The 21,230-nt window shown below is 52.8% G+C and overlaps 2 protein-coding genes across 3 annotated transcripts; both read right to left on the bottom strand.

Annotated features, from left to right (window-relative positions):
• Nucleotides 1-5,286: 5,286 nt before the first annotated feature.
• On the bottom strand, nt 5,287-6,496 carry LOC141925531 (interferon lambda-3-like). The gene is made up of 5 exons (XM_074829976.1): nt 6,251-6,496; nt 5,989-6,066; nt 5,670-5,813; nt 5,481-5,561; nt 5,287-5,389 (listed from the first exon to the last, which is right to left on the bottom strand). Exons 1-5 carry the CDS (start codon nt 6,494-6,496, stop codon nt 5,294-5,296), a joined length of 645 nt encoding a protein of 214 aa, XP_074686077.1. The 3' UTR covers nt 5,287-5,293.
• Nucleotides 6,497-13,564: 7,068 nt separating this feature from the next.
• LOC141925464 (putative methyltransferase DDB_G0268948) lies at nt 13,565-18,449 on the bottom strand. Of its 2 annotated transcripts, none has more exons than XM_074829759.1 (7): nt 18,378-18,449; nt 17,083-17,211; nt 16,667-16,827; nt 16,179-16,392; nt 15,420-15,520; nt 14,558-14,695; nt 13,565-13,991 (listed from the first exon to the last, which is right to left on the bottom strand). In XM_074829759.1, exons 2-7 carry the CDS (start codon nt 17,191-17,193, stop codon nt 13,901-13,903), a joined length of 816 nt encoding a protein of 271 aa, XP_074685860.1. In that variant the 5' UTR covers nt 17,194-17,211; nt 18,378-18,449; the 3' UTR covers nt 13,565-13,900. The 2 variants fall into 2 exon arrangements, with proteins under 2 accessions (XP_074685860.1, XP_074685861.1); XM_074829760.1 differs by lacking the exon at nt 18,378-18,449 and adding an exon at nt 17,910-18,001.
• Between the last annotated feature and the right edge of the window lie 2,781 nt (nt 18,450-21,230).

The raw sequence follows: 21,230 nt of genomic DNA, 5'->3' as shown, positions 1-21,230 counted from the left end.
CTGGAGACAGGGGTTTGTGCCGTGGAAGGAGTGATCATGCACAGAGAATCGCGGTCTCGGGGCAGTAAGTCTTCCTTTCTAAGGAGAACATAGAAATCAGATTTCTTTAATCAAAAAGAAAACAAGGAATACCCTGGGACAGGGACATTATCCCTGGGGCCAGAAATCTGTCCCAGCCCCATCTGCAAGCATTTCTGTGGGAGCAGGAGTGCAGGGGGAGAGTCAGGGAACGTGGGTTGCTGGGGGAAGTTCTCCAGAGACAGAGGAAATGGTTCAGTTGTGGCTACAGACATGATAGCCAAAATGAGACAGATGTGCAGAGGAAGCACATCATTACTAATCCAGGCACCAGTCTGGAGTCCTCGGAACCTTCAGCAGCTAGCTTTTGGCCTGTTCCTCTAGTCCAAAGTGCTGGTTTTTGCATGAAAATGAGTAACCCATCAGCCACTTGTACATGTGCAGCTGAAGTAATTTGCAGTTCAAAGTGAGGGTTATTTTTCAAATAACCTTTTTTGTCAAAGCAAAAAAGATCTCACTGAACACTGTCTCCCAGAAGGTGACGCGGGAACATAACAAAATGATTCCCAGTATGATTGCTGATAGGAATTATTATTTTGAATTATGAACAGCACTGAACAGAAGGAGAAACTACAACATCTAGTGTATTAGAAAACAGTATGTTCCTGTAACACCAGCAGCAGCTTATTTTCCTATTCCTCAGAGTGCCAAGCATGCCCGAAAAATGCTCCTGCTACAGGTGAGAGCACATTTATTCCTTACGTATTATCAGCCTGGATTCTGGTTGGAGGGTTTCAAGCAGAAGCTGTTTATGACCCAGAAGCGTATAACATGATCCATCAGTAAAACTCAGCTGTCGGCTTTCTTGATTTGCCTGCAGAAATGTCACCTGCAACATGTTAGGCAACACTCCCCACGAAAGCGCAGAATTTTTGCCTCTCGGGACCAGTGTAAAGAAGGCTGAACTAAAAAACTCCCAATCTCCACTGCCTTTTCTGTAATTTAGTAGGCATTTACCCTGCTTATTCGACAGAAGTACAGAACTGTGTATATACATGAAATAAAAACAACCCTATCAAAATAAAACTCCATTGCATAAACAGTTCTTGGAGAAAAGAGCAGCAATGGGGTAGTTTGTTACTGCCTTACCTTAGCCAGACATCTGCCAAATCCCAAAGGACCTTATCCTATTTTATTTACATCCTGCGGGATTCCGGGATTTTAAATCCCACAGCATTTTCCTTTCAAAACAGAAACTCTTCCCTATTCAAAACCAAGTTTGGGTAGTTTAAATTTGCATATATGAGCAGACACCCTAGTGAGTGCGAAGCTGCTGCTGCTTCAACCCAGGGCTGCCTGGCACAAAGCTCCTTCGGCCACCCAGGGGGAAGTGGGCCTGGAGCTGGCCCAGGCAAGGAGGGCTGAGATTTAATGCAAACAAGACCTCGACATCTCTGCCCATCAGTCACCAGAGGGGAGCCACAATCACCACTGCCACGAGGTGTTTTGTGCTTTTCAACCCCAGAGCTGTCCTCTCAGGACTGCCTTTGCTTTCTCCCTCCAACAGTTCAGTCTCTTCCATGACACCAGTATTTTCCTCATGATGCTACAAATCACCATCAAGCTGCTGGCTCAGGGTGACCTTTCCAAGAGTTGCATCCTTGCCCTCATCCTCCTTTTCCAACTGCTTGGTCTACCTTGATGCTTTCCCGATCATTTTCCAATAGAACTTCGCACAGAAAGCTCCTCTCCACCGCAGGTTAAACGTGCCTCTGCCTACCCACCCCTTTGGTTTCTTTCCACTAAATTTTGCCCTTGAGGCTGGAGATCGGAGTCCGTGTGGGAACTAGAGTAGGTGCCTCCAAAGTCTGGGGCCGTACGGAGACACCGTAAAACCAAGGCTTTCCAGCTTTCCTTCTGTTTCTGTGCCCAAATGGAAACTAACACAGGGAAGAGCACGCCTCGCTCCTTTTCCCTGCGGAGGCTGGGAAACTGCTGTTACATCCTGTCATGGTCCACTCGGTGGACTCGTGATGGTTCGTTTACTACGATCTCAAGTGCAAAATTAAGGTGACCAACACCAAAGGGGATTCTGTCAATCAAACAGTGAAAAATTATTGTGCTGCCTGTGAAGCGGCACGCGATAGTTAGAGATGGGTGAAAGAAAGGAGAAAAGTAAAGTTAAGTTTAGAGAGAGGAGGAGAGGTTATAGCTGCCACCACTGATCTCAAGACGTCCTAACAGTCCTGGGTCCAGCTGATGCTGCATTGTTGATCATCGTAATCCTTGGTGGGGACGTTTCCAATTTTCATTGTCAAGAAGTCATCTTTTATGCTTAGTAACACACCTTGCTCCTCCTCTGCCTCAGGGATCTCCGCCCTTCTCAGAATTCAATTGTCATATCTCCACCCTTCTCAAGCGAGGCTATCACGCATGCACAGGGGGAGTGTCCGAGGCATGGTCAGTCTTAGAGGCGGGTAGCCTTCAACCAGGAGGTGTGTTTTGGTATTATAATGAAGCAAAGTTCGTCTAAAGTTCATGATTTCTTCATCGATGTTAAGGCAACTGTTGTGATCCATCTTTTTTGACAGTAACAATGCGGTCATCTCTAACAGCTCCGGCTAGGCCCAGGTACCGAAGTACTCTTTGTACTGCATGGCTCAGGCACCGAAGAACAGCAATGCATTGCCTGCACCACCCGGGTCAGTGCTCAGGAGAACAGCCCTGCACTGCCTGCACCACCCGGGTCAGTGCTCAGGAGAACAGCCCTGCACTGCCTGCACCACCCGGGTCAGTGCTCAGGAGAACAGCACAGCACTCGCTGTGCCACACAGTTCTGCATTCAGGGGCCTTTGCACCACATTCCACTCTTGGGATTGGCAACTGTGTTCCAAACAGGCTGTTGTTGGGTATCTTACTGCCCATGTCCCTGATGACAATGTTGAGACAATGCTGATCTTCTGACCGACTCTTACACATCCCTGCACGTTAACCAGCCAAGCGCTCGGCAATGCTCAGAAAGACTCTGACTCCCCAGCATCACCCTCCTGGCACTCCTTGCTGAGCCCACGGGGAATGCTAAAGCGCTTCTTGCCCACATGCGAGCACCCTTCAGGAGGAGCAGAGGGGCTTGTCCTGAGCTTAATGCCCCTGGCAGGGGCGTTAAGCTAACGCTAGCCAGCTGCAACACTTGCAGCTCCATCCCTGTCCCCATCAGCCCCAGTCCCAGCATCCTGAGGAGCCTGGCCACCCCGTCACTGAAACCTGGCTCATCTGGCAAGGGAAGAAAAATATTCACCCCAGCCTTAATTTGCAGCAAACTTGCTTTGCATGGGAAATACTGGGCGGTTAACCTGCCAAAGGCAGCTGTGCGGGGGGAGCGGGGAAGGTATCGGCACATCTTTTATTTCCTGCCCTTGCAGGACATGCGGAGTGAGGAGCACCGCAATGGAAATGATAGCTCGTGAACCCAGCAGAGAGATAAAGAGGGACCGCTGTTCCCCAGGAGGGATTTCTGCCCTTGCCTTCTGCTTGGGAGAGCTGTGCTGTGACCCTGCCACCGCTTGGGGATTTGAGCTAATTTCCTTCCCCGAAGACAGACGCACGAGCAGGCCTTTGCCTTCCTCCCTGGTGCAGTGGCATCACGTGCCATTTCGCAGTAGCTACATTTCACAATGACTTGGTAGATAACTTAATGAGAGCAGGATAATCTAAATATATCTGTTTTGGGGACTGATAAAACACCCTCACCCTCATTAATCTTTCCTCTCCAGATCCATGTGTTGTTTAGATATTGCAGCATAGCACTTTTGGCCAGAAATGTTTTAAAAACAACCTCCCCCCATAGACATTGGATATACGTAGGCCCCATAGAGAGGGATTTCTCTCAAGACTTTAAAACTGAGGGGTGAAACTGTGAGCAGGGACAGGAAGAGGGTACGCTGGGGCAGACCCCTCCGAAGCAGGCACTGATGGCCAGACAGGTGAAGTATTGCTGCAGCTCCTTTTTTGAGAGATGAGCTGTGCCTCATTTTAACCAAAACCAGGACCCAATGTGCAATCCCAGACACACCGCCAGGGCTTCGCCTGCCCATCCGTCTCCTTGACCCCACGGCATTTCCTTCCTGATGGCTTTCCATTGCCTTGGGTGTTGCTCCTGACATCATCAGTCCCAAACCCTTCAGCCTAAAAGCAGCAACCGTAAAATTACCCCAGCCTCAAGCACCCATCAGCTGCCCTGTGTTCCTCTCCTTCTTGCCACCAAAACCTGCGCCTTTTGGGTTCCCAGGCCTTGGCTGGTCCCCAGGTTTGGGCAATTGCTCACCCCAGGTGTGGCCATCACACATACATGTGGCCACCACTGCTGGCTGCCCCTCCCCTGGTGACTTGTCTCCAAAGACCCATCTCCCCAGCCTGAGAAAGTAGAGATTGAATGAGGTTTGGGTTTGCTCACGGGTCCTTTTCCTCCTCTCCCCACTGGGTGCCTGCCTTCCTCAGCTCCTCACTCATCCTGAGCTCCAGTTTGGTGATTAAATCTTTCAGGAGTCTTCTGAGAGCTCCCAGGATGGCCAAATCCAGAGGCTTGCCCAGCCCATTCGGGGATGTGAGCACCATGTTGGGCTCTGGGCTCCTCCAGGCTCCATGCCCTGGTTTGACCACCCAACATAGGTGGAAATGGGTGGCCAGCAGGCTCCTGTCCCCGGGCGGGCAGGGACAGCCCTAGCCACAACAGCATCCATCTGTTCCCAAAGGCAAACCCTGGGAGGGCGGTCAGGGTGCACCCCCAGGCAGCTGGAGATGAACATGAATGCTAAAGTTCTGCTAATTTTTGAATGCTCAAAATTTGCCTTGATGTCCTCCCTCACGCCCCCCGTAACTCATTTTTCCAAAGGGGTGATATTATAGCAAAGCATAGTAAAACCATATGATGGCAGCCTGACTGTTTATGGTATCTATTTTATTTTTCATATTAAATAGCATGTAAAAAAAAATTTATACAGGCAAATAAATATACATCATATACTCTGTAATAAATAACAGGTACAAAAATAGATTTTCTTAAAAACAGTCAGTGTTTTGAAAACCAGCAAAACAAAGATATCTAATAAATACACAATAATTTAAGACAATGCGAAAAAGAAATTGCTCCCTGAGATCACATAAATAAGAAAAATTCTTAAATAGGAAATACAGTCCAGCAATGCAATAAAATTCATTTTCCTGGACCTCGGCATCCTTTGGGGCTGGTGAGTGCGGTGCCATGCCGCGGCGGGGTCTAATTACACTGCTCCTCGAAGGCCACGCACCGCAGGTCGTTCAGCACTTCGAAGATGTGGCGGATGGCGGAGGCTTCCAGGCAGCTGTTGGTCTTCTGCAGTGGGGAGGAGAGGCAGGTTAGTGCTGGAGACAGGGTGCAGCGGGCTAGCACCCCGAAACCCCCTCACCCTGCTGGCCTGACTTACCGTTTCCCTGGCTGTCTGCAGGTTGTTCAGCCAGCGGCTCAGTTTCTCAGAGGGCTCATGTGAAGGAGCCTCTGTGTCCATCTGTGAGGAAAGCGGCCATGTGAGGATGGTGATGCCCCACGGTGCTGCTGCCAGCGCAGGGGCCACAGAGCCAACACAGGCCTGGGGGGGTTTTGGGGGGGCACTCACCCAGCATTGCAGGTCATTCTGGACTTGGGTGAGGAAGGCAAGGGGCTGCTGGCGTGTCTTGGCGAAGCTGGGGGCGGCGGGGAGCTCCAGCACGGTGATGGTGAGGTTCAGCTCGGCTTTCACCAGCATCACTCGGTCGGGCACCTGCGGGTGGGAGCATCCCGGTTAGGGACCCAAAGTGCCAGGGCTGACCGTGGGCTGGAGGATGGGGGTCTCAAAGCCCTGCCCAGGGGTGTGGATGGAGGGGGGACCAGCTGACAGGAGGTCCCAGCTGGAGAGGGGACTGTACCCCCTTTTTACAGGATCGCCTCGCTCTTACCGAGAGCTTCGCCATGTCCCAGTTCCGATGGAAGATGTTGCCGGTGCATTTGCGGTCTGCCAGCGGCTTGGTGGCCTTCTGCAAACATAAACCAAGAGAGAGATTGAAAAACTGTCATCTTGACTTTTGGCGATGTTGTGCAACCCCGCTCAGCCTGGAGGGGTTTGAAACGAGGATGAAATTTGGCCCAGCATCCTTCTTGTCCCCAAACTCCCTTGGAAAATATCCTCCTCATCCCCAGACCGATGCAGAAAACATCCACCTTGTCACTCAGGGTCTCGAATTCAGCATCCCCTCTGCCGTGCCCCTGTCCAGCCCACAGCCCCCCATTGCCAGTGGTACTCACAAACTTCTCCCTCATCCTAAGCACAGCGTTTGTCTCGTGGAACACAGGGAACCGGTACTTGGACAGGTAGCAGCTCTTCTTCAGGGTGTTGTGGGGGATGACGGCCCCGAGGCTGGTCTGGAGCACCAGCGCAAGCAGCAGGGTCAAGACAAGGTGCAGCATTTTGGCGACGAGAGCCCGATGGTGAGCAGGTTATGATGGGGTGAACGGGCTGTGGTGCAAGAAGCCAGAGAGGATGAACCGGAGCGCTCTGGGTCGGATCCTCTAAATCTCTGGTGTAGAGATGCCTGACGGTGTTGCTGGAGGTGGCTCACTCAGCTGTTGGGCTGGTGGCCAGTCCCGAGAAGCTGCTTCGCCTCCTTGGCTGCCTTGTTCCCCATCTCCCCGGCTTTTTATGCTGCCAGCCCGGCGCAATTGCGCTTTCAGATTGGCAGGAAAACCCACGGCCTGGCGGCTCTGAAAAGAGGAAAGTGAAAGCGGCAACGGAGGGAATCCCGCAGTCGCAGGTTCGGCAGGTGTGGGCAGCGCCTGCCTCCCGCTGCCTGCCCCGCTGCCTGCCTCGACAGGGCGAGCGTGCCCGGCGCCCCAGGGATGCAGCGGGATGCTCGGGCTGTCTTTGACTCGCACCCCTCCAAGGGAGCTGAACGGGGGAACGCTGCTGCCACGTCGAGCGGCGCAGAGGTGCTGGCAAGCGCGAGGAAGCCTGGGCATGAGCCAGCCCAGCACTGCGCCAAAAGCTGCGGGAGACCCCCAGGCACGCAGCCCCACGGGGACGGTGGGCTCGGGGTGACTGGGAGGGTTTTGGTGCTTCCCGAGTGGCAGCAGCAGTTTGTGCCTCAGTTTCCCCACGGAAAGCGCAGCACAACGGCTGCGGCAGGGAGGGGGTGAAAGCAGCAGCTGGGAGCGGGCACTGCACAACACAGGCTGCAGGCATGAGCTTTACGTGTGTATTATCCTGAGGGACCAGGCTCACCACAAAAGCAGGAAAAAGAGCGAAAGCAGGAGCACTTCCACCTGGTGTTTTCCAGGTGGGATGTAGGGTTGTTCAGGGAAGCTGCCAGAGGTGAATGAGGCTGCTGCCCCCACCAGCTGCTGGAGCTGACTGGGGTTTCCTCCCTGTTTAGTCTGGAAGCACAAATATCAGGTATTGACATCTCTCTGCTGACAGCTGGAACTATGCCACCATTCAGCAAAATCTGCCCTTCCCCCAAGGTAACCTCTCAAGGTAACCTCCTGCGATGTGGAGCCATCCCCACTGTGCTTTTGGTTTCATGCATTCATCAAGCATTAAACATAGAAAATTAGGGCAATATCTGTATCTAAAAAGTAAATACACAATAATGCAGCAACAGGCATAAATGCACTGTGCGGTGCCTCATGTGGTAGAGGAACGCTGCTCCAGAAGGACCCAATTTTTGATGTTCATATTTGGAAATAAACTGCTGACTTCAAGGAGTCCACACACACAGGAGAAGTTTTTACATGGGTTTGTGGAAAGATATACCTTCGGGCAGGCAGACCAGCATGGACGTGCTGTGCCGAGTCGTGGAGATGGTCTGGGACCTGTGGACATTGTCCACCCCAACCCCTGCTCTAGGGGTCAGCTGGAGCAGGCTGCCCAGGATATTGTCTGGTTTTGAATATCTCCAGGGATGGAGACTCCACAGCTTCTCTGGACAATCTGTGTCAGTGTTTGACACCCTCATAGAAAAAAGTGTTTTCTCCTGTTCAGATGGACTTCCACATATTCTGCGTTGTGCCCATTGCCTCCTGCCCCTCAGTAGGCACCACTGAGAGCCTCCAAGCCTTCTCTTCTCCAGGCTGAACAGCCACAGCTCGCTCAGCCTCAGACGCTCCAGTCCCTTCCTCCGCCTCATGGTCCTTCACTGGACTCTCTCCAGTAGGCCCACGTCTCTCTTGCACTGGGGAGCCCAGAACTGGACCCAGCACTCCAGGGGTGGCCTCACCAGTGCTGAGTAGAGGGGAAGGATCACCTCCCTCGACCTGCTGGAAACACTCCTCCTAATGCAGCCCCAGTTGCCATTCACCTTCTTTGCTGCAAGGGCACGTTTCTGGCTTGTGTTCAACTTGATGCCCACCAGGACCCCCAGGCCCTTTTCTGCCGAGCTGCTTTCCAGCTGGATGGTCTCCAGCACATCCTGGTGCCTGGGGCTGTTCCTTCCCAGGTGCAGGACTTTGCATTTTTCCTTGTTGAAGAGGATAATGTTTTTTTCAGCCCATTTCTCCAGCTTGTCGAGGTCTCTCTGGATGGCAGCATGACCCTTTGGTGTATCACCCGCTTCTCCCAATTGGGTGTCATAGGTGAACTTGGTACACTGCAGGTACACTCTGCCTCATTATCCAGATCATTAATGAAGAGATTAATCAGGACTGGTTGTTGACCCACAGGATCCATCCAGCCCTCCCTGAGACCTTCCCCTGCTCCAGCAGCATCTTGGAGAGCTCAGGTCTTTCTTGGAAAACCACGGTGGAGGTGAAGAGGACCAGAGATGGCAGGCAGGGAGCAGTATGGCTTGGGCAGTGGCTGTCTCAGCTTTGACCAAGCCAGGTGGAGATACAGCTTGGAGAACAGCCAGGACAGCAAAACACAGCACTAAAGCCCAATAGCACGGGGGGCACAGAGTTTCTCTTCACGGCAAGTCACAGACATTGCTACTGTACCAGCCTCCCCTGCTGCGGCAGGCTCAGGAACTAAAAGCCTGGGCCTCGGCCAGGGCTTGGGTCTGGTGTCCACTCCCAGCAAACAGGACAACGGCATTGTCATTCCTTTCTCTCCCATTAAACATTAACACACAGATTTGGAAAAGTAATTTTTTATTCAATGCAACTTGTTCACCTTCAATACAACTATGAAATAAAAGCCCAAACTAGCATAACTAACTTCATGTGTGATGTCCAGGTGAGGCACAGCTCAGCTGAAATAGATGGCACCTTAGCAAAAAAGCCCAAGGGGTGTAAAAACAAATGGTCCCCGGCAAGGGAAGCGAGGGAGTGGGGGTCCCAGTCCTGCCTGGAACTCTTCAGGTCACTGTGGAGGAGCTGGAGGGCGATGGTGGCTCTAGGTCCCACATGGTGAAGCCCAGCTGGCTCATGGGACAAGCACTGTGGGGTGTTTCCTCCTCCAGACCAAGGTACAAGCCAGGCTGGGGTGTTCTGGCACCTGGGTTGGGATCTCCAGCGGCCACCAGCGGGGCTGGAGCAAGGTCCCCAGCACCCAGACAGTGACGTCCAGCACTGAGACAGGTGATGTCCAGTGCCTGCTGTGCTGGGGTGGCCTCGTCTGCAGCCCCATGGACACACAGCAGGGCTGGAAGATCGCCCTGGCATGTACGTGGATCCACCATGAATCGCTGCCCCTTGCCCCAGGCTCCTGCTGAGGACAGCGCTGGGACACTGCTGGGTCACCCACCAGGTCCCAGAGCAGCACCACATCCCCACGGGACCCAGCTCCTCATCCCCATTGCTGTGCCTTGTATCTCCCAGGTGTCATTTCTGCTTGGAGAATCAAAGCGAAACCTGATCTCTTCGTGCAGGCGAAAGCAGATCCGGAGGCATCAAAGGAAAAGCGAAAGCTGAGCGGGGAAGCCGGGGCCATGAGCACAGCCCCCTGGCACTTAGGGCTGAGCATCTCCTGGGCACCTTGCTCAGATGTTTGTGCTTCACTCACTGCCAGCCGTAGCCAAGCCCACGGGTGCCTGGCTGAGCAGCAGTGAGGGCTTTTCCCCGATGGGACGTGGTCTCACCATCCTGGACATCAGCATGCCGGCCAGCATCTTGCACAGTGATGCCACCCTCCACCACACCCCGGTCCCCAGTGCGGCCAGCGAATGCTGGCTCCCCCAAACCACAACAGTGCTGGCTCTTGTCACAACAGCAGAGGGTCCCCCAAAGCTGCCATGGGCTGGGGGCACCTGGGGGTCTGCAGGACACTGGGGACCTGCCGCAGTCATCGCTCCAGCCTCGGTGGGTCCCAGCCCTGACTGCAGACATGCCGTACTGGGAGAGCGGCATAGGTGGCGATGATGGAGACCCCTCCTCGGATTCACACAGCCCATCGGGCTGGAGCCACTTGAACTTGCTTGGAGCAAGAAATCCTGGGTGCGTGGGAGATCCCAGGTGCAAGAAAGAAAGCGAAAACGGGCAGGGCTGCAGGCACTAGCTCCGGGTGAGGCAATCGCCCCGTGACTCATTGGTTACTGCATGGTGTGAGCGTGGGAAAGCCTTGGCCACGAGCCATGCCGCTGGAGTGGGTAAGGACAAGCCCGGATTGCTCCTTCCCGACTCCTTTTGGAGCCAGCGGGCTCATCCAAGAGGAACTGTCTCCTGCTAAAGCGACTGGTCTTAGGAAAGAAGATAGAAAGAATCAAAAAGTGCTCCAAGAAAGCCACCTTTAAAAATAAAAACCCTGGGTGATGTGCAAGAGCACTGCCCGTGGCCCAGTGGTGCCGGCACAGGGGACATCGGGTGGCCTCCACTCGGCAGCCATCACCGACCCGTCCCCGCCAGCCCAGGGTGTTGGTGCCATCAAAGACTGCTGGCCCTGCTTCACACTCCAGAACCCTTCACCACCTCCCAGCACTCACGAGCGGCAGCAGCCGCCATGGTGGTGCCAGGCTGGTCTGTGCCACTCCTCGCGCTGCTAACACCACACCAAGCACGTTGGTGATGCAATCCCTGGAGTTACATCATGGCCGGTCACCCACTGCATCATCACAGGGGATGTGCTGAGCATGCAGCCAGTGCAAGGCAGGGAAGGGCTGTTAATTGAAAAGTTAATTAGTGAGTGGATTTAAACTTGAAGTTTGAAATTTAAAGTGAGTCAAAACCCCACACAAGCCTTTTTTCCCAGGCGACATCTCCGTGCCCAGGCATGGCCGCAGGACGCACCTCATCAGGCTGAGCCAAGGCAGCTGGACAGGTCACCACCACCCTGGCTTGCTGCGGTGTCTGGTGGGTTCCCGGGCAGAGAGAGGCCTCTAGTGCTCCTGCAGGAGATGACAAGCGCCATCCCCACCCAGCGAGGGAGCTTTTATGGCTGCTGCTTGCCCAAACTCAACCTGCACCCAGTGCAGCCTCTTCACCAGTGATGGTGACACAGCATCGCCGCTCCATGAGGTCTTCTCTCGCACATGGCCCTGGACACAACGCGCTTTCCTCCCCATAGCTCTCCTCCTGGGACACCCCCACCCTCCTGGGAGCCACCAAGTGGGGTCAAAGCCTTTGCTCCCCACCCAGGCAAGCTGAGCCAACACTTAGTGACCCCCATGGAGTTGTGCCCAGGGTTAAGGAGGCTCAGTGTCTGCACCTGAGAGCCCCAGGACCACAGCTGAAGCACCTCCAGCCCCTCCAGGTGCTCTCTCTGGGGCAGGGAGCAGAGGTATCACTTCTACCTTTCTTAATAATGCTCCGAGATATAACACAGTGAGGCCACAGCCCTACCCGTGGCATCAGGACAGCCTTCTTGTCAAGAGCAGGAGTTACAGGAAAGGGAAAGGTCCCCCACAGAGGCTGTGCCTGGACTTACAATATCTGGAAAGCAAACAGGAGGGGACCTGTGCTGGGCTGTGCCCAGCCTTGGACCTCATTGTCTCCATCTGCCCCTCCCCAAAACGCAGCCTCTAATCTTCCATTTGCAGCGTGGGTGAGCGATAGCAGGCTGGGACAGAGGGGAGCACAAACCTGCTCCCCTGTGGCAGCCACCCCAGAATGGCTCCTGAGTTGTGCTGAGGGCGAGTAGCCTCGTGAGGGCCACAGCAGCAGTGCTGCATGGCGCCAGACAAGCCTGGGGCAGATAAGCTGCTGGTATTTGCAGCACCCACTGGCAAGGCACGAGGGATGGGGTCCCATAGAAAGCAAGAACATCCCCTTTCCAGCTCGGCCTTCAAAGACAGCACATGGCTCCTAGCTTAGCTTGGGCAGGATAAGTGGCAAATGGCCCCTTCCTACCTCAAACCCACCTACAGAATCAGAATCATCTCGGTTGGAAAAGACCTTGAAGATCATCCAGTCCAACCATTAACCTCACACTGACTGTTCTCAACTCCACCAGATCCCTCAGCGCTGGGTCAATCCGACTCTTAAACACCTCCAGGGATGGGGACTCTACCACCTCCCTGGGCAGCCCATTCCAACACTCAGCAACCCATTCTGTAAAGAAGTACTTCCTAATATCTAGTCTGACCCTGCCCTGGCACAGCTTGAGGCCATTCCCTCTTGTCCTATCGCTTGTTACTTGGTTAAAGAGACTCATCCCCCCTCTCTGCACCCTCCTTTCAGGTAGCTGTAGAGGGCCATGAGGTCTCCCCTCAGCCTCCTCTTCTCCAGACTAAACCCCCCCAGTTCCCTCAGCCGCTCCCCATCAGACCTGTGCTCCAGACCCTGCACCAGCTCCGTTGCCCTTCTCTGGACACGCTCGAGTCATTCAATGGCCTTTTTGGAGTGAGGGGCCCAAAACTGAACCCAGTCATCGAGGTGCGGCCTCACCAGTGCTGAGTACAGGGGTAAGATCCCTTCCCTGTCCCTGCTGGCCACGCTAGTGCTGATACAGGCCAGGATGCCATTGGCCTTCTTGGCCACCTGGGCACACTGCTGGCTCATGTTCAGCCGGCTGTCAATCAACCCCCCCAGGTCCCTCTCTGACTGGCAGCTCTCCAGCCACTCCTCCCCAAGCCTGTAGCGCTGCTGGGGGTTGTTGTGGCCCAAGTGCAGCACCCGGCATTTGGCCTTATTGAAACTCCTACAGTTGGCCTCAGCCCATCGCTCCAGCCTGTCCAGATCTCTCTGCAGAGCCTCCCTACCCTCGAGCAGATCAACACTCCCACCCAACTTGGTGTCATCTGCAAACTTACTGAGGGTGCACTCGATCCCCTCGTCTAGGTCATCAATAAAGATGTTAAACAGGAGTGGCCCCATAACCGAGCCCTGGGGGACACACTGTGACCGGCCGCCAACCGGATTTAACTCCACTCACCACAACTCTTTGGGCCCGGCCATCCAGCCAGTTTTTTACCCAGCAGAGCGTGTGCCCATCCAAGCTGTGAGCAGCCAGTTTCGCCAGGAGAATGCTGTGGGAAACGGTGTCAAAGGCCTTACTACCCTGCAAAACAGAAGGCCACTCAGGGCCTAGGTAAGCAGTGCCCGTGAAGTACAGTTAGTCCCACCCCAGCAGGTGCTCTACAGCCTCTTGTAAAAAGAAGAACCAAAAGCAACTTTTTCTCAGCCTTTTTTTATTATCATAGTGTAAGAAATGCAGCAAGTTTCTCAGCTGTTACTGTGATTCTCATCCCCATGTGCAATCCAACCACCACCATTCCGAAACTGGACCCTTACAGTGCTGAGGGCACAGCACTGGGCCAACTGGAGGACCAAGGTGGACAGGAACCCGAGAGCAGGCATAAACTCTGTCTGCTTTCCAGAGAAAATCAAAATTTTAATCAGCAAAATAAGCATCAATCTCCCCGAAGAATAAGAATGGTTACAAGTGGGGTATTAGGAGACAGCCCACTTCTTCCTTCCCTTCCAGCACCAGGTCAGAAGGGCTTCCTGTCACTGTCCCTTGCACCCCAGCACACAGACGTGCCTCACCCAGAACTCCACTGGGGTTTCAGGAGAGGAAACTCCCATCGTCTCCAGCATCCTGAAACAAGAAGCAGAGGAAGGGTCTCACTCTGCCCAGCCAGCTCCCACCCAATATGGGGCAACATCTACAACCAAAGATAGGTCTCTTCCACCCAAAGCACAGAGGTTGTGATGGCAGATGCTTCCAGCACACACACAAGGGTTGTTCTGGTCAGTGAATAAGTTTGCAGGTACAGGGATGTCTTCCCCTCCCAGATTTGCAGCAGGCCCTTGTTGTGGGCCAAAATAGATACTTTAAGATGCAACTGTCAATATTTTTCCTGCCCTCTACTAATCGAGAGCAAGGCAAAGAAACTCAAGATCCTTCTGACATGAGACTTACATGGATACACCAGTGCAAGAACACATACAGCTACATGGACTCAAAGTTTAAGTCAACTGACTCAAACAGGTCAGTCACGCCGTGAGCAGCAGAAGATCTGCTGTTTAACCTCTGACAAGTCTCCGTCCACACCAGGGGGGAAGGAGGGAGTGCATCACTGCACAGCTCACTTCCAGGTTTGAAGGGGTCTCCACAACCTCACTCTCCATGCACGGCATAAGACAGGTCCTCTGTTTTCTCACCTCTTTTCAGTCTCTTGGAGGAGGGATGTTGCAGCTTTGGGGTCATTCTTCTTAAAGACTTGATATGGAGAGGCAGACTCCATGTAACCAACCACACCAGCAATCGTCATGGGAATTTTGTCAAAGATATCAGTGATTCTAGGAGGGAGACAGGGAAGAAAGGAGCATTGGCATGTTAAATTTCAAAGGCAGCAGAACAAGGACAACAGATTGAGGTGGTGGTGAATAAAATACCTGACACCATCAAAGGTCCAACAGATGGAAACAACATCAGATTGTGGCATTTGGTGGGTCAGGAGCTCTAAGTGATGGTCCCAGGTCCCATCAAGACTCTGTGACTTGAACAGCCCTTTTGATACAGGCCTACCTGCAGAGCCCGTTCCTCTCCAGCAGCCAGGACACCACCACCTCTGCAACACCACCACCACCATCTCCTTTTTGCCTGTGGAGTCAGTCCCTGCCCCATGCCTTGGTAGGGAGTCAGGCACTGGCTCCGTGGAGGCCAGGGGCAGGTTCTCTCTCTCACTCCATTTTTCCCCTTCATCCATTAAGCCTCAAATTATCATAAACCACCAACTAAAAAAATCTAACCCAATCCTGGCTGGAGCAGGAAGGGTCCTTGCAGCCCTTAGATCACACTTGCTTGCCCAGCATAGAGCCACATTAAATCCAACAGGAGTGGAAATGCAGCCACACAGCTCTGCCACGATGCAAAGGCATTTGCTGAAACCTGGCAGCCCCCTGCTGTGGCAAACCCGGCTCCCTCATGTCCTTGCTGGGCCAATGGCAGAGCAGCCCTGTGGAAGAGCGGAGACGCCACCTCTATCCACTCCCGGTGCTGTGCTGAGGGGTTTCTGCTCACCTCTTCTTGTCTGGAAACGGCAAGGCCTCAAAGATGTCTTTGTAGTCTTCCAAGACTATTTTTAGTCTATTATGCGAGTATTTTAAAATCAGGTCCCAGGTCTGTAAAGAGAGCATATTAAAAAACAAACACAAAGCCACTTGAAGCTCTCAGTTTCCACTTAACTCAGGTTTGCTTGGCCCTAGATCTGATGCATTCATACATGTACTTTTTTTTTTAAATATTCCTTGCATTAAAATACACAAAATCTTATTTAGTGTCAAGAATTTAAGGATCCTATTTTATTGTAGAGATAAGGGTCCTATCCTCCTCCCTACACCGCTTTTACTCACAGTGGAAAAATCTCCTTTTATTGAGTTGTTAAAAAACTCTTTGTCAAGAAACATCACCAAAAACCCCTCTTTCCAAACAGTTTCTACTTCCCATTCATTTCACTGCGATCAGAGCAAGAGGAGAAGTCTCTCTGATGATACCAGCCTCCCAAATCTGCTCCGCAGCCCATCTCGCCACAGAGTCTGTCCTATTAATCCTAATGTCCCTTTTCTCCTCATCCAACCAGCCCCAGTCCTGCAGGGGAACCACTAATCCCCATCTCAACTTCATCCCTGTATTTAACCATCCCTATGCCCCATCCTGCAATAGGAGTTCTCTAGTCATATCCCCAAGCCCATTGCTTTCCTCTCTGCATCGAAGCACTACACATTTCCTCCTGCCCAGACCAGGAGGGGAAGCCCTGAGGTTTAAGTTTCATCACCCTACCTCCCTGAAGACTTTGGTCAGTTTTTCAGAGCAGTTTCCATAGCGCAGACTCATGTCCACGGTGTAGGTGCTGATGGCCACACAACCACCCGGCTTCATCACCCGGTTCGCTTCTTTCATGAACTTCTCGATATCAAACCAGTGTGCAGCCGTAAATGATGTCAGGAGATCCACTGAGGCATCCTCGAACGGCAGCTCCTCTGCAGGGCACACACTGGAGTGGGAGAAGGAAAAAAGGTAGTGTGTAATATGGAAATTAGGAAGTAGGATGTGAAGTCAGTGGGCCATTTTTTGGAGTCAATAATGACTGTTTGGGATGCAAGACCACGGCAAGTCTAGGGTAATGCCCGTTCACACCAAGAATCCCATCAAATGGGATTGACTTTGGCACCCGCTGGCTCTTACAACAATCATACTCACAAAACACCACCTCTGTGTGAGGACCAGAGTTTTGCCTTCGGCTGAGAGCTTGCTGCCCTGACACTCACAGGTAGGAGACGTTGGGCAGGGAGGGGGAGTCCCTGGCCTCCTGGATCTGTGCTTCGCTGATGTCTGTTCCCACCACCTTCTTGAAGTGCTCCGCAAGGAAGCGGGTGCCTTGTCCAGTCCCGCAGCCAACATCTACCACCAGCTCAGCAGGGTTTGCCCTCTGCAGGGAGGAGCAGATGCATCTCAGTGGGCAAGTGGCCACACAATTTCTGTGCTTTTACCCCATTCCTTCCCCGCAGCGTCCACAGAGCAACAGCCTTGGCATGGCACAACCCATGGAAAGGCTTTTCAGTGCCCACATCTTGCCCTGAGCAAGTGGCACCAAGCAAGGTAACACCCCCAAGCAGGGTAAATACTACTACCCACAAATACTACTACCTTGTTTTTTGCTACAGCCTGGCCATACCCCACTCACCTTTTCCTGCAGGTAGGTGAGGATGGTTTGCTGCAGCTCTTCGCCTGGCGCAAACCTGTATTTCTGGTAGACTGCCGCGTGCCCTCTCCCCTCGAACATCTGGGTGGCCATGCTTGGGTGACCTGGAACCTGGGAGGAGGCAGCAAGCCAGGTTTGTCACCAGGGATCAAACTGCTCCTGCCTCGGGGTTTGTCACCATGGGATCAAACTCCTCCTGCCTCCTCAGTGCGTGACTGTAGGCACCAAAGTCTCCAGTTCCTGGCAGAGCCCTGGGGAGGACTTTGCCTGTGAGGCTGCCCCAAGCAAGTGTGAACCTGCTCTCCAAGCATCCCGCCCACAGGTATAAGCTAATTGTAGAAACAAACCAGCAGTGTCTGACGAGGAAAAGCTTTCTAGGTTTTTAAACCCTTCCTCTCCTTACTCCTTTGCTTTCCTGTCCCAGCTGGGTATCTTCTGAAATAAACCACCATTAGAGCTGGAATATCTGTGAATTTGGGGGGACTGAGCAGAGCATCAGAAAAACTAACCACATAAAAGTTTGGTTGTTGTTTTTTTTTTTTTTTAAGGAAATCCATATTTCAGTAGTAGCAACACAATCACAGCAACCCCCACCTGTGCTTTCTGAACCATCGGATATTTTTTTTTGTCCCTTTCTGCTCCAGAAATGCTCCAAGTCTCTTTTAAATCCAGAGCCCTGTTAAACCTGTCACCACACACGGAGGTGAGTCTGGCCTCGCCGCCGAGCCCCTTAAGCCTCCCACCAGCCACCAAAGCTGCTCTCCCAGCCTTCCCCCAGCTGCTATAAACCACACGGTCCCCGCACCCACCAGGCAGGGCCCCACCAGCCCAGGCCCAGTGGCCACCAGCACGTCGCTCTCGGCCCGTGGCGCCGCAGCGGAAGGCTCTCGGCCGTATCCTGTTTACTTTGGAGCCTGAGCACGCACTGGCTGCGACAGCAACGCCTCTATGGGCTGATGACACACCCCGAAAGTTTGCCAGGAGGGCTCCCTGCCTCCTCTGATGGGCAACCGCAGCGTCTCGCACGCTCACGGCGAGCAGAGGGGTGCGACACAGCGCGTTTCCTCGAGCGACGCACAAATAGCCACCATCAGGCGATAAAGGGTTACTAGGTCTTGCAACGCGTGATACGATGCTGAGCTTGGCAGCTGCTTACCCAGCTCAGGCCTAGACGCTCCCAGCAGGGAGCTGCAGCCCTGCGAAAGCCCGTTTTGGAGGGGATTCCTCCAGGGGATTCCTCCCCCCCCCCCCCGCGTCGGCTTCACCCCTCCTCTTACCGCCTGCAGCCCTCGCTCACAGCTGCTCCCGGCACCAGCAGCTCCCAGCACCTCCCAGTTCGGAGCTCCGGGGCAAAGGGCGGGCAGGCACCGCCCCCAGTCCCGCCCGCCCCGGCGGGGCCCGGCTGCTCCCCCTGCTGCGGAAACGGGAAGGCAGCTTCCAGCGGCTGCCTGCCACCGCGGTGCTGGAGCCTGAGAGCCGAGCCTTTCCCGGTCACACGGTTTCTATCCGTTCCAGACAGCTTTGGGAACGGCCCCGAAGCGGGGGGTGCGCAGCCGCCCCGCACATCCCAGCAGAGGGGGCAAAGGAGCAGCAGAACGGCACCCACAGCCCTACTCACAGGGGTCTGGCTGCGCTGAAATCCCCTCCTGTTAGCTAGCAGAAAGAGAAAAAGCATAACCAGAGCCTGTATAACCCCAGCACCAACGTTAAGAGCACAGAGCATTGGTATTTCAGGACTAGGCAAAGCCCCCACCCTGCTTTAGGGCATTACCCCTTCCCACGCCGGAGTAATGTTAATTACACAGAGCTCAAGCCAGCAGAGCCGAAGGGTGCTTGACCCACGTTCACTTTCAACTTACATTTAACACAGCACTTGTGAATCTCTGCTAATTAGCACAGCCTTTAAGCCCCCCCCTAATTTTAAGAGAAATCAGTGGAACTTACCCAGGGGCTGAAGACGGAGGCCACCTGGCAGCAGTTTGCTGAATCAAAGCCTGGGCTGACGTTACGGGGCTTGTATCCCGCGTATTTATTTCATTTGGGTCACCTGCTGCTTAATTGTACCAGAGGGTGCATATCTGTGCCAAGAGAAAATACAACACAAGCACCGAAACACCCTGTATTTTCATAACCCACAGCATCCCGCAGCATCTGGCAAGAGTCCGGCCTCTCTGGGGTTTAGATACCCCAATTTTGTGTGTCCTTTGTTGACAGCATGACTGCATGCAGGAAGGGTTGATGCCCTGGGCTTCAGGCACCTGCACTCTTCCTACCTCAAGTTTCCACAGCACGGGCTGCTCTCATGGGCAATGTCCAGATGATATTTAACTGATTGTCCTCTGGTTACAGCTGAGACCAAACGCCCGCAGTAAAAGAAAATACGAGCCAGCCATGGGCTGCAAATGACACCAGTCTTTTTCTAAGCTCTCCCAGCCTTTGACACACTGCATTCAGCTGCCTTTGACTCCCTACCCCAGCTCTAGACCTGTTTATATTCCCCAAGTGACAGCTAATCTCCGATGGCCCTGCACCATGCAGCAATAAATTGGTCTCCTTGACCTTTGGATTGCTGAGCCTTAGCCGAAAGGCACAGAGAATCAGACACTGTCCATCATCCCTACCAGCCCACTTATTAAATCCACAGGCTTTAAGGAATAAGGATTGCCCTTGGGGTCTTCCCAACTTGTTCCCCAGACCTACAGGCCCTGTGGATTTAAGTCATATAGCAGGGTCCTGAATTAATAAACCTCCAAAAAAAAGCACAAATGAGACTCCTGTCAGTCTTCCTGCATCACTTGTCAGTGTTTTTCACCCACAACACCGTCATTTCCGCAGTGATGAAATGTCTCGTCTTGATATGGAAAAAGCCATTTTGTTTCTATTATTGTGGTTTGTTTCATCACACATCAGTAAATACTACACTGATTTCTTTTTCTCAGTGTAATGACCTGACATCCAAGGGAAACAGCGCTGCCTCATGAAAACAAAACATCTGACACCACCTTAGCCAGATGCTTTGGTATTTCTAAAGATTTCCTTTCCCTTCTGTTGTGGTTTAAACCCGGCCGGCAGCCAAACACCACGCAGCCGCTCGCTAACCCCTAGGGTATGGGCGAGAGAGCTGCAGGGGTAAGGGTAGGGAGACACACAGGTTGAGATAAAAACAATTTAATAATTGAAATTAAATAATAATAATAAATAATAATAATAATAGAAAATACAAATGAGTAGTGCACAATGCAATTGCTCACCACCCACTGACCGATGCCCAGCCCATTCCTGGCTAGTGATCCCAGAGGAGAGACAATTCTGAAACAACAATCCCGTAAGCCAGAGCGAGCTTCCTGATCCACCCTCATCTATACACCGAGCGTGACGTTACACGATATGGAATATTCCACTGGCCAGTTTGAGTCTGTTGGTTTGGCTGTGCTCCCCCCCAGCCTCTTGTGTACCTGCGCACTAGCAGGACATGGGAAGTTGGAAAGTCCTTGATTTCGTAGCAATAACTGAAAACATCAGTGCATTATCAACATTCTTCTTGTGTCAAATCTCATATTGAATCCAAAATACAGCACTACTCTAGCTACTAAGAAGAAGGAAGAAAAGAAATTAGCTCCATCCCAGCTGAAACCAGACACCCTCCTACCTTGTTTTGGTGCTGGTGGGGAAAAGCTGCTCTGTTTTATCCAGAATACAGATGTCACTTGGAGCCAGCCTGGCTCTGTAACTGCATTCACACCGTCCCCAGCAATAACTTTCTGGTAAAAAAATCTTCCCTAATTTCACTTGGAGAACTATTAAGCAGCTTCTTTTCCTGCAGCTACAAAACATGCGTTACAAAACTCAAAACCACCTTCTAATTAATTATACCTATTTCTGAAATGGAAAAGGAATTCTCATTTATTTTCTCCCTGACTGTATGTTAAGCTCAGCCACCTCAACTCTGGGCCCTTTGTTTTTTTACCTGGGCAGCTTTGAAAATCGTAATGGGTTTTCTGTTTTCCTTAACGATGTGTCATTCCCCCTCCTTCTCTGCAATGAAGTCAGTGTCCTGCTCACCTCCAGGTTACACCACTCCTACGCCAGCCTCTGCCTGTAGGATTCTGCCCATGGAGCTCAAACGCTGC

Source organism: Strix aluco, chromosome 6 (genome assembly GCF_031877795.1).
Source record: "Strix aluco isolate bStrAlu1 chromosome 6, bStrAlu1.hap1, whole genome shotgun sequence".
Lineage (NCBI taxonomy): Eukaryota > Metazoa > Chordata > Aves > Strigiformes > Strigidae > Strix > Strix aluco.
This window is presented reverse-complemented; position numbering and strand designations above follow the sequence as displayed.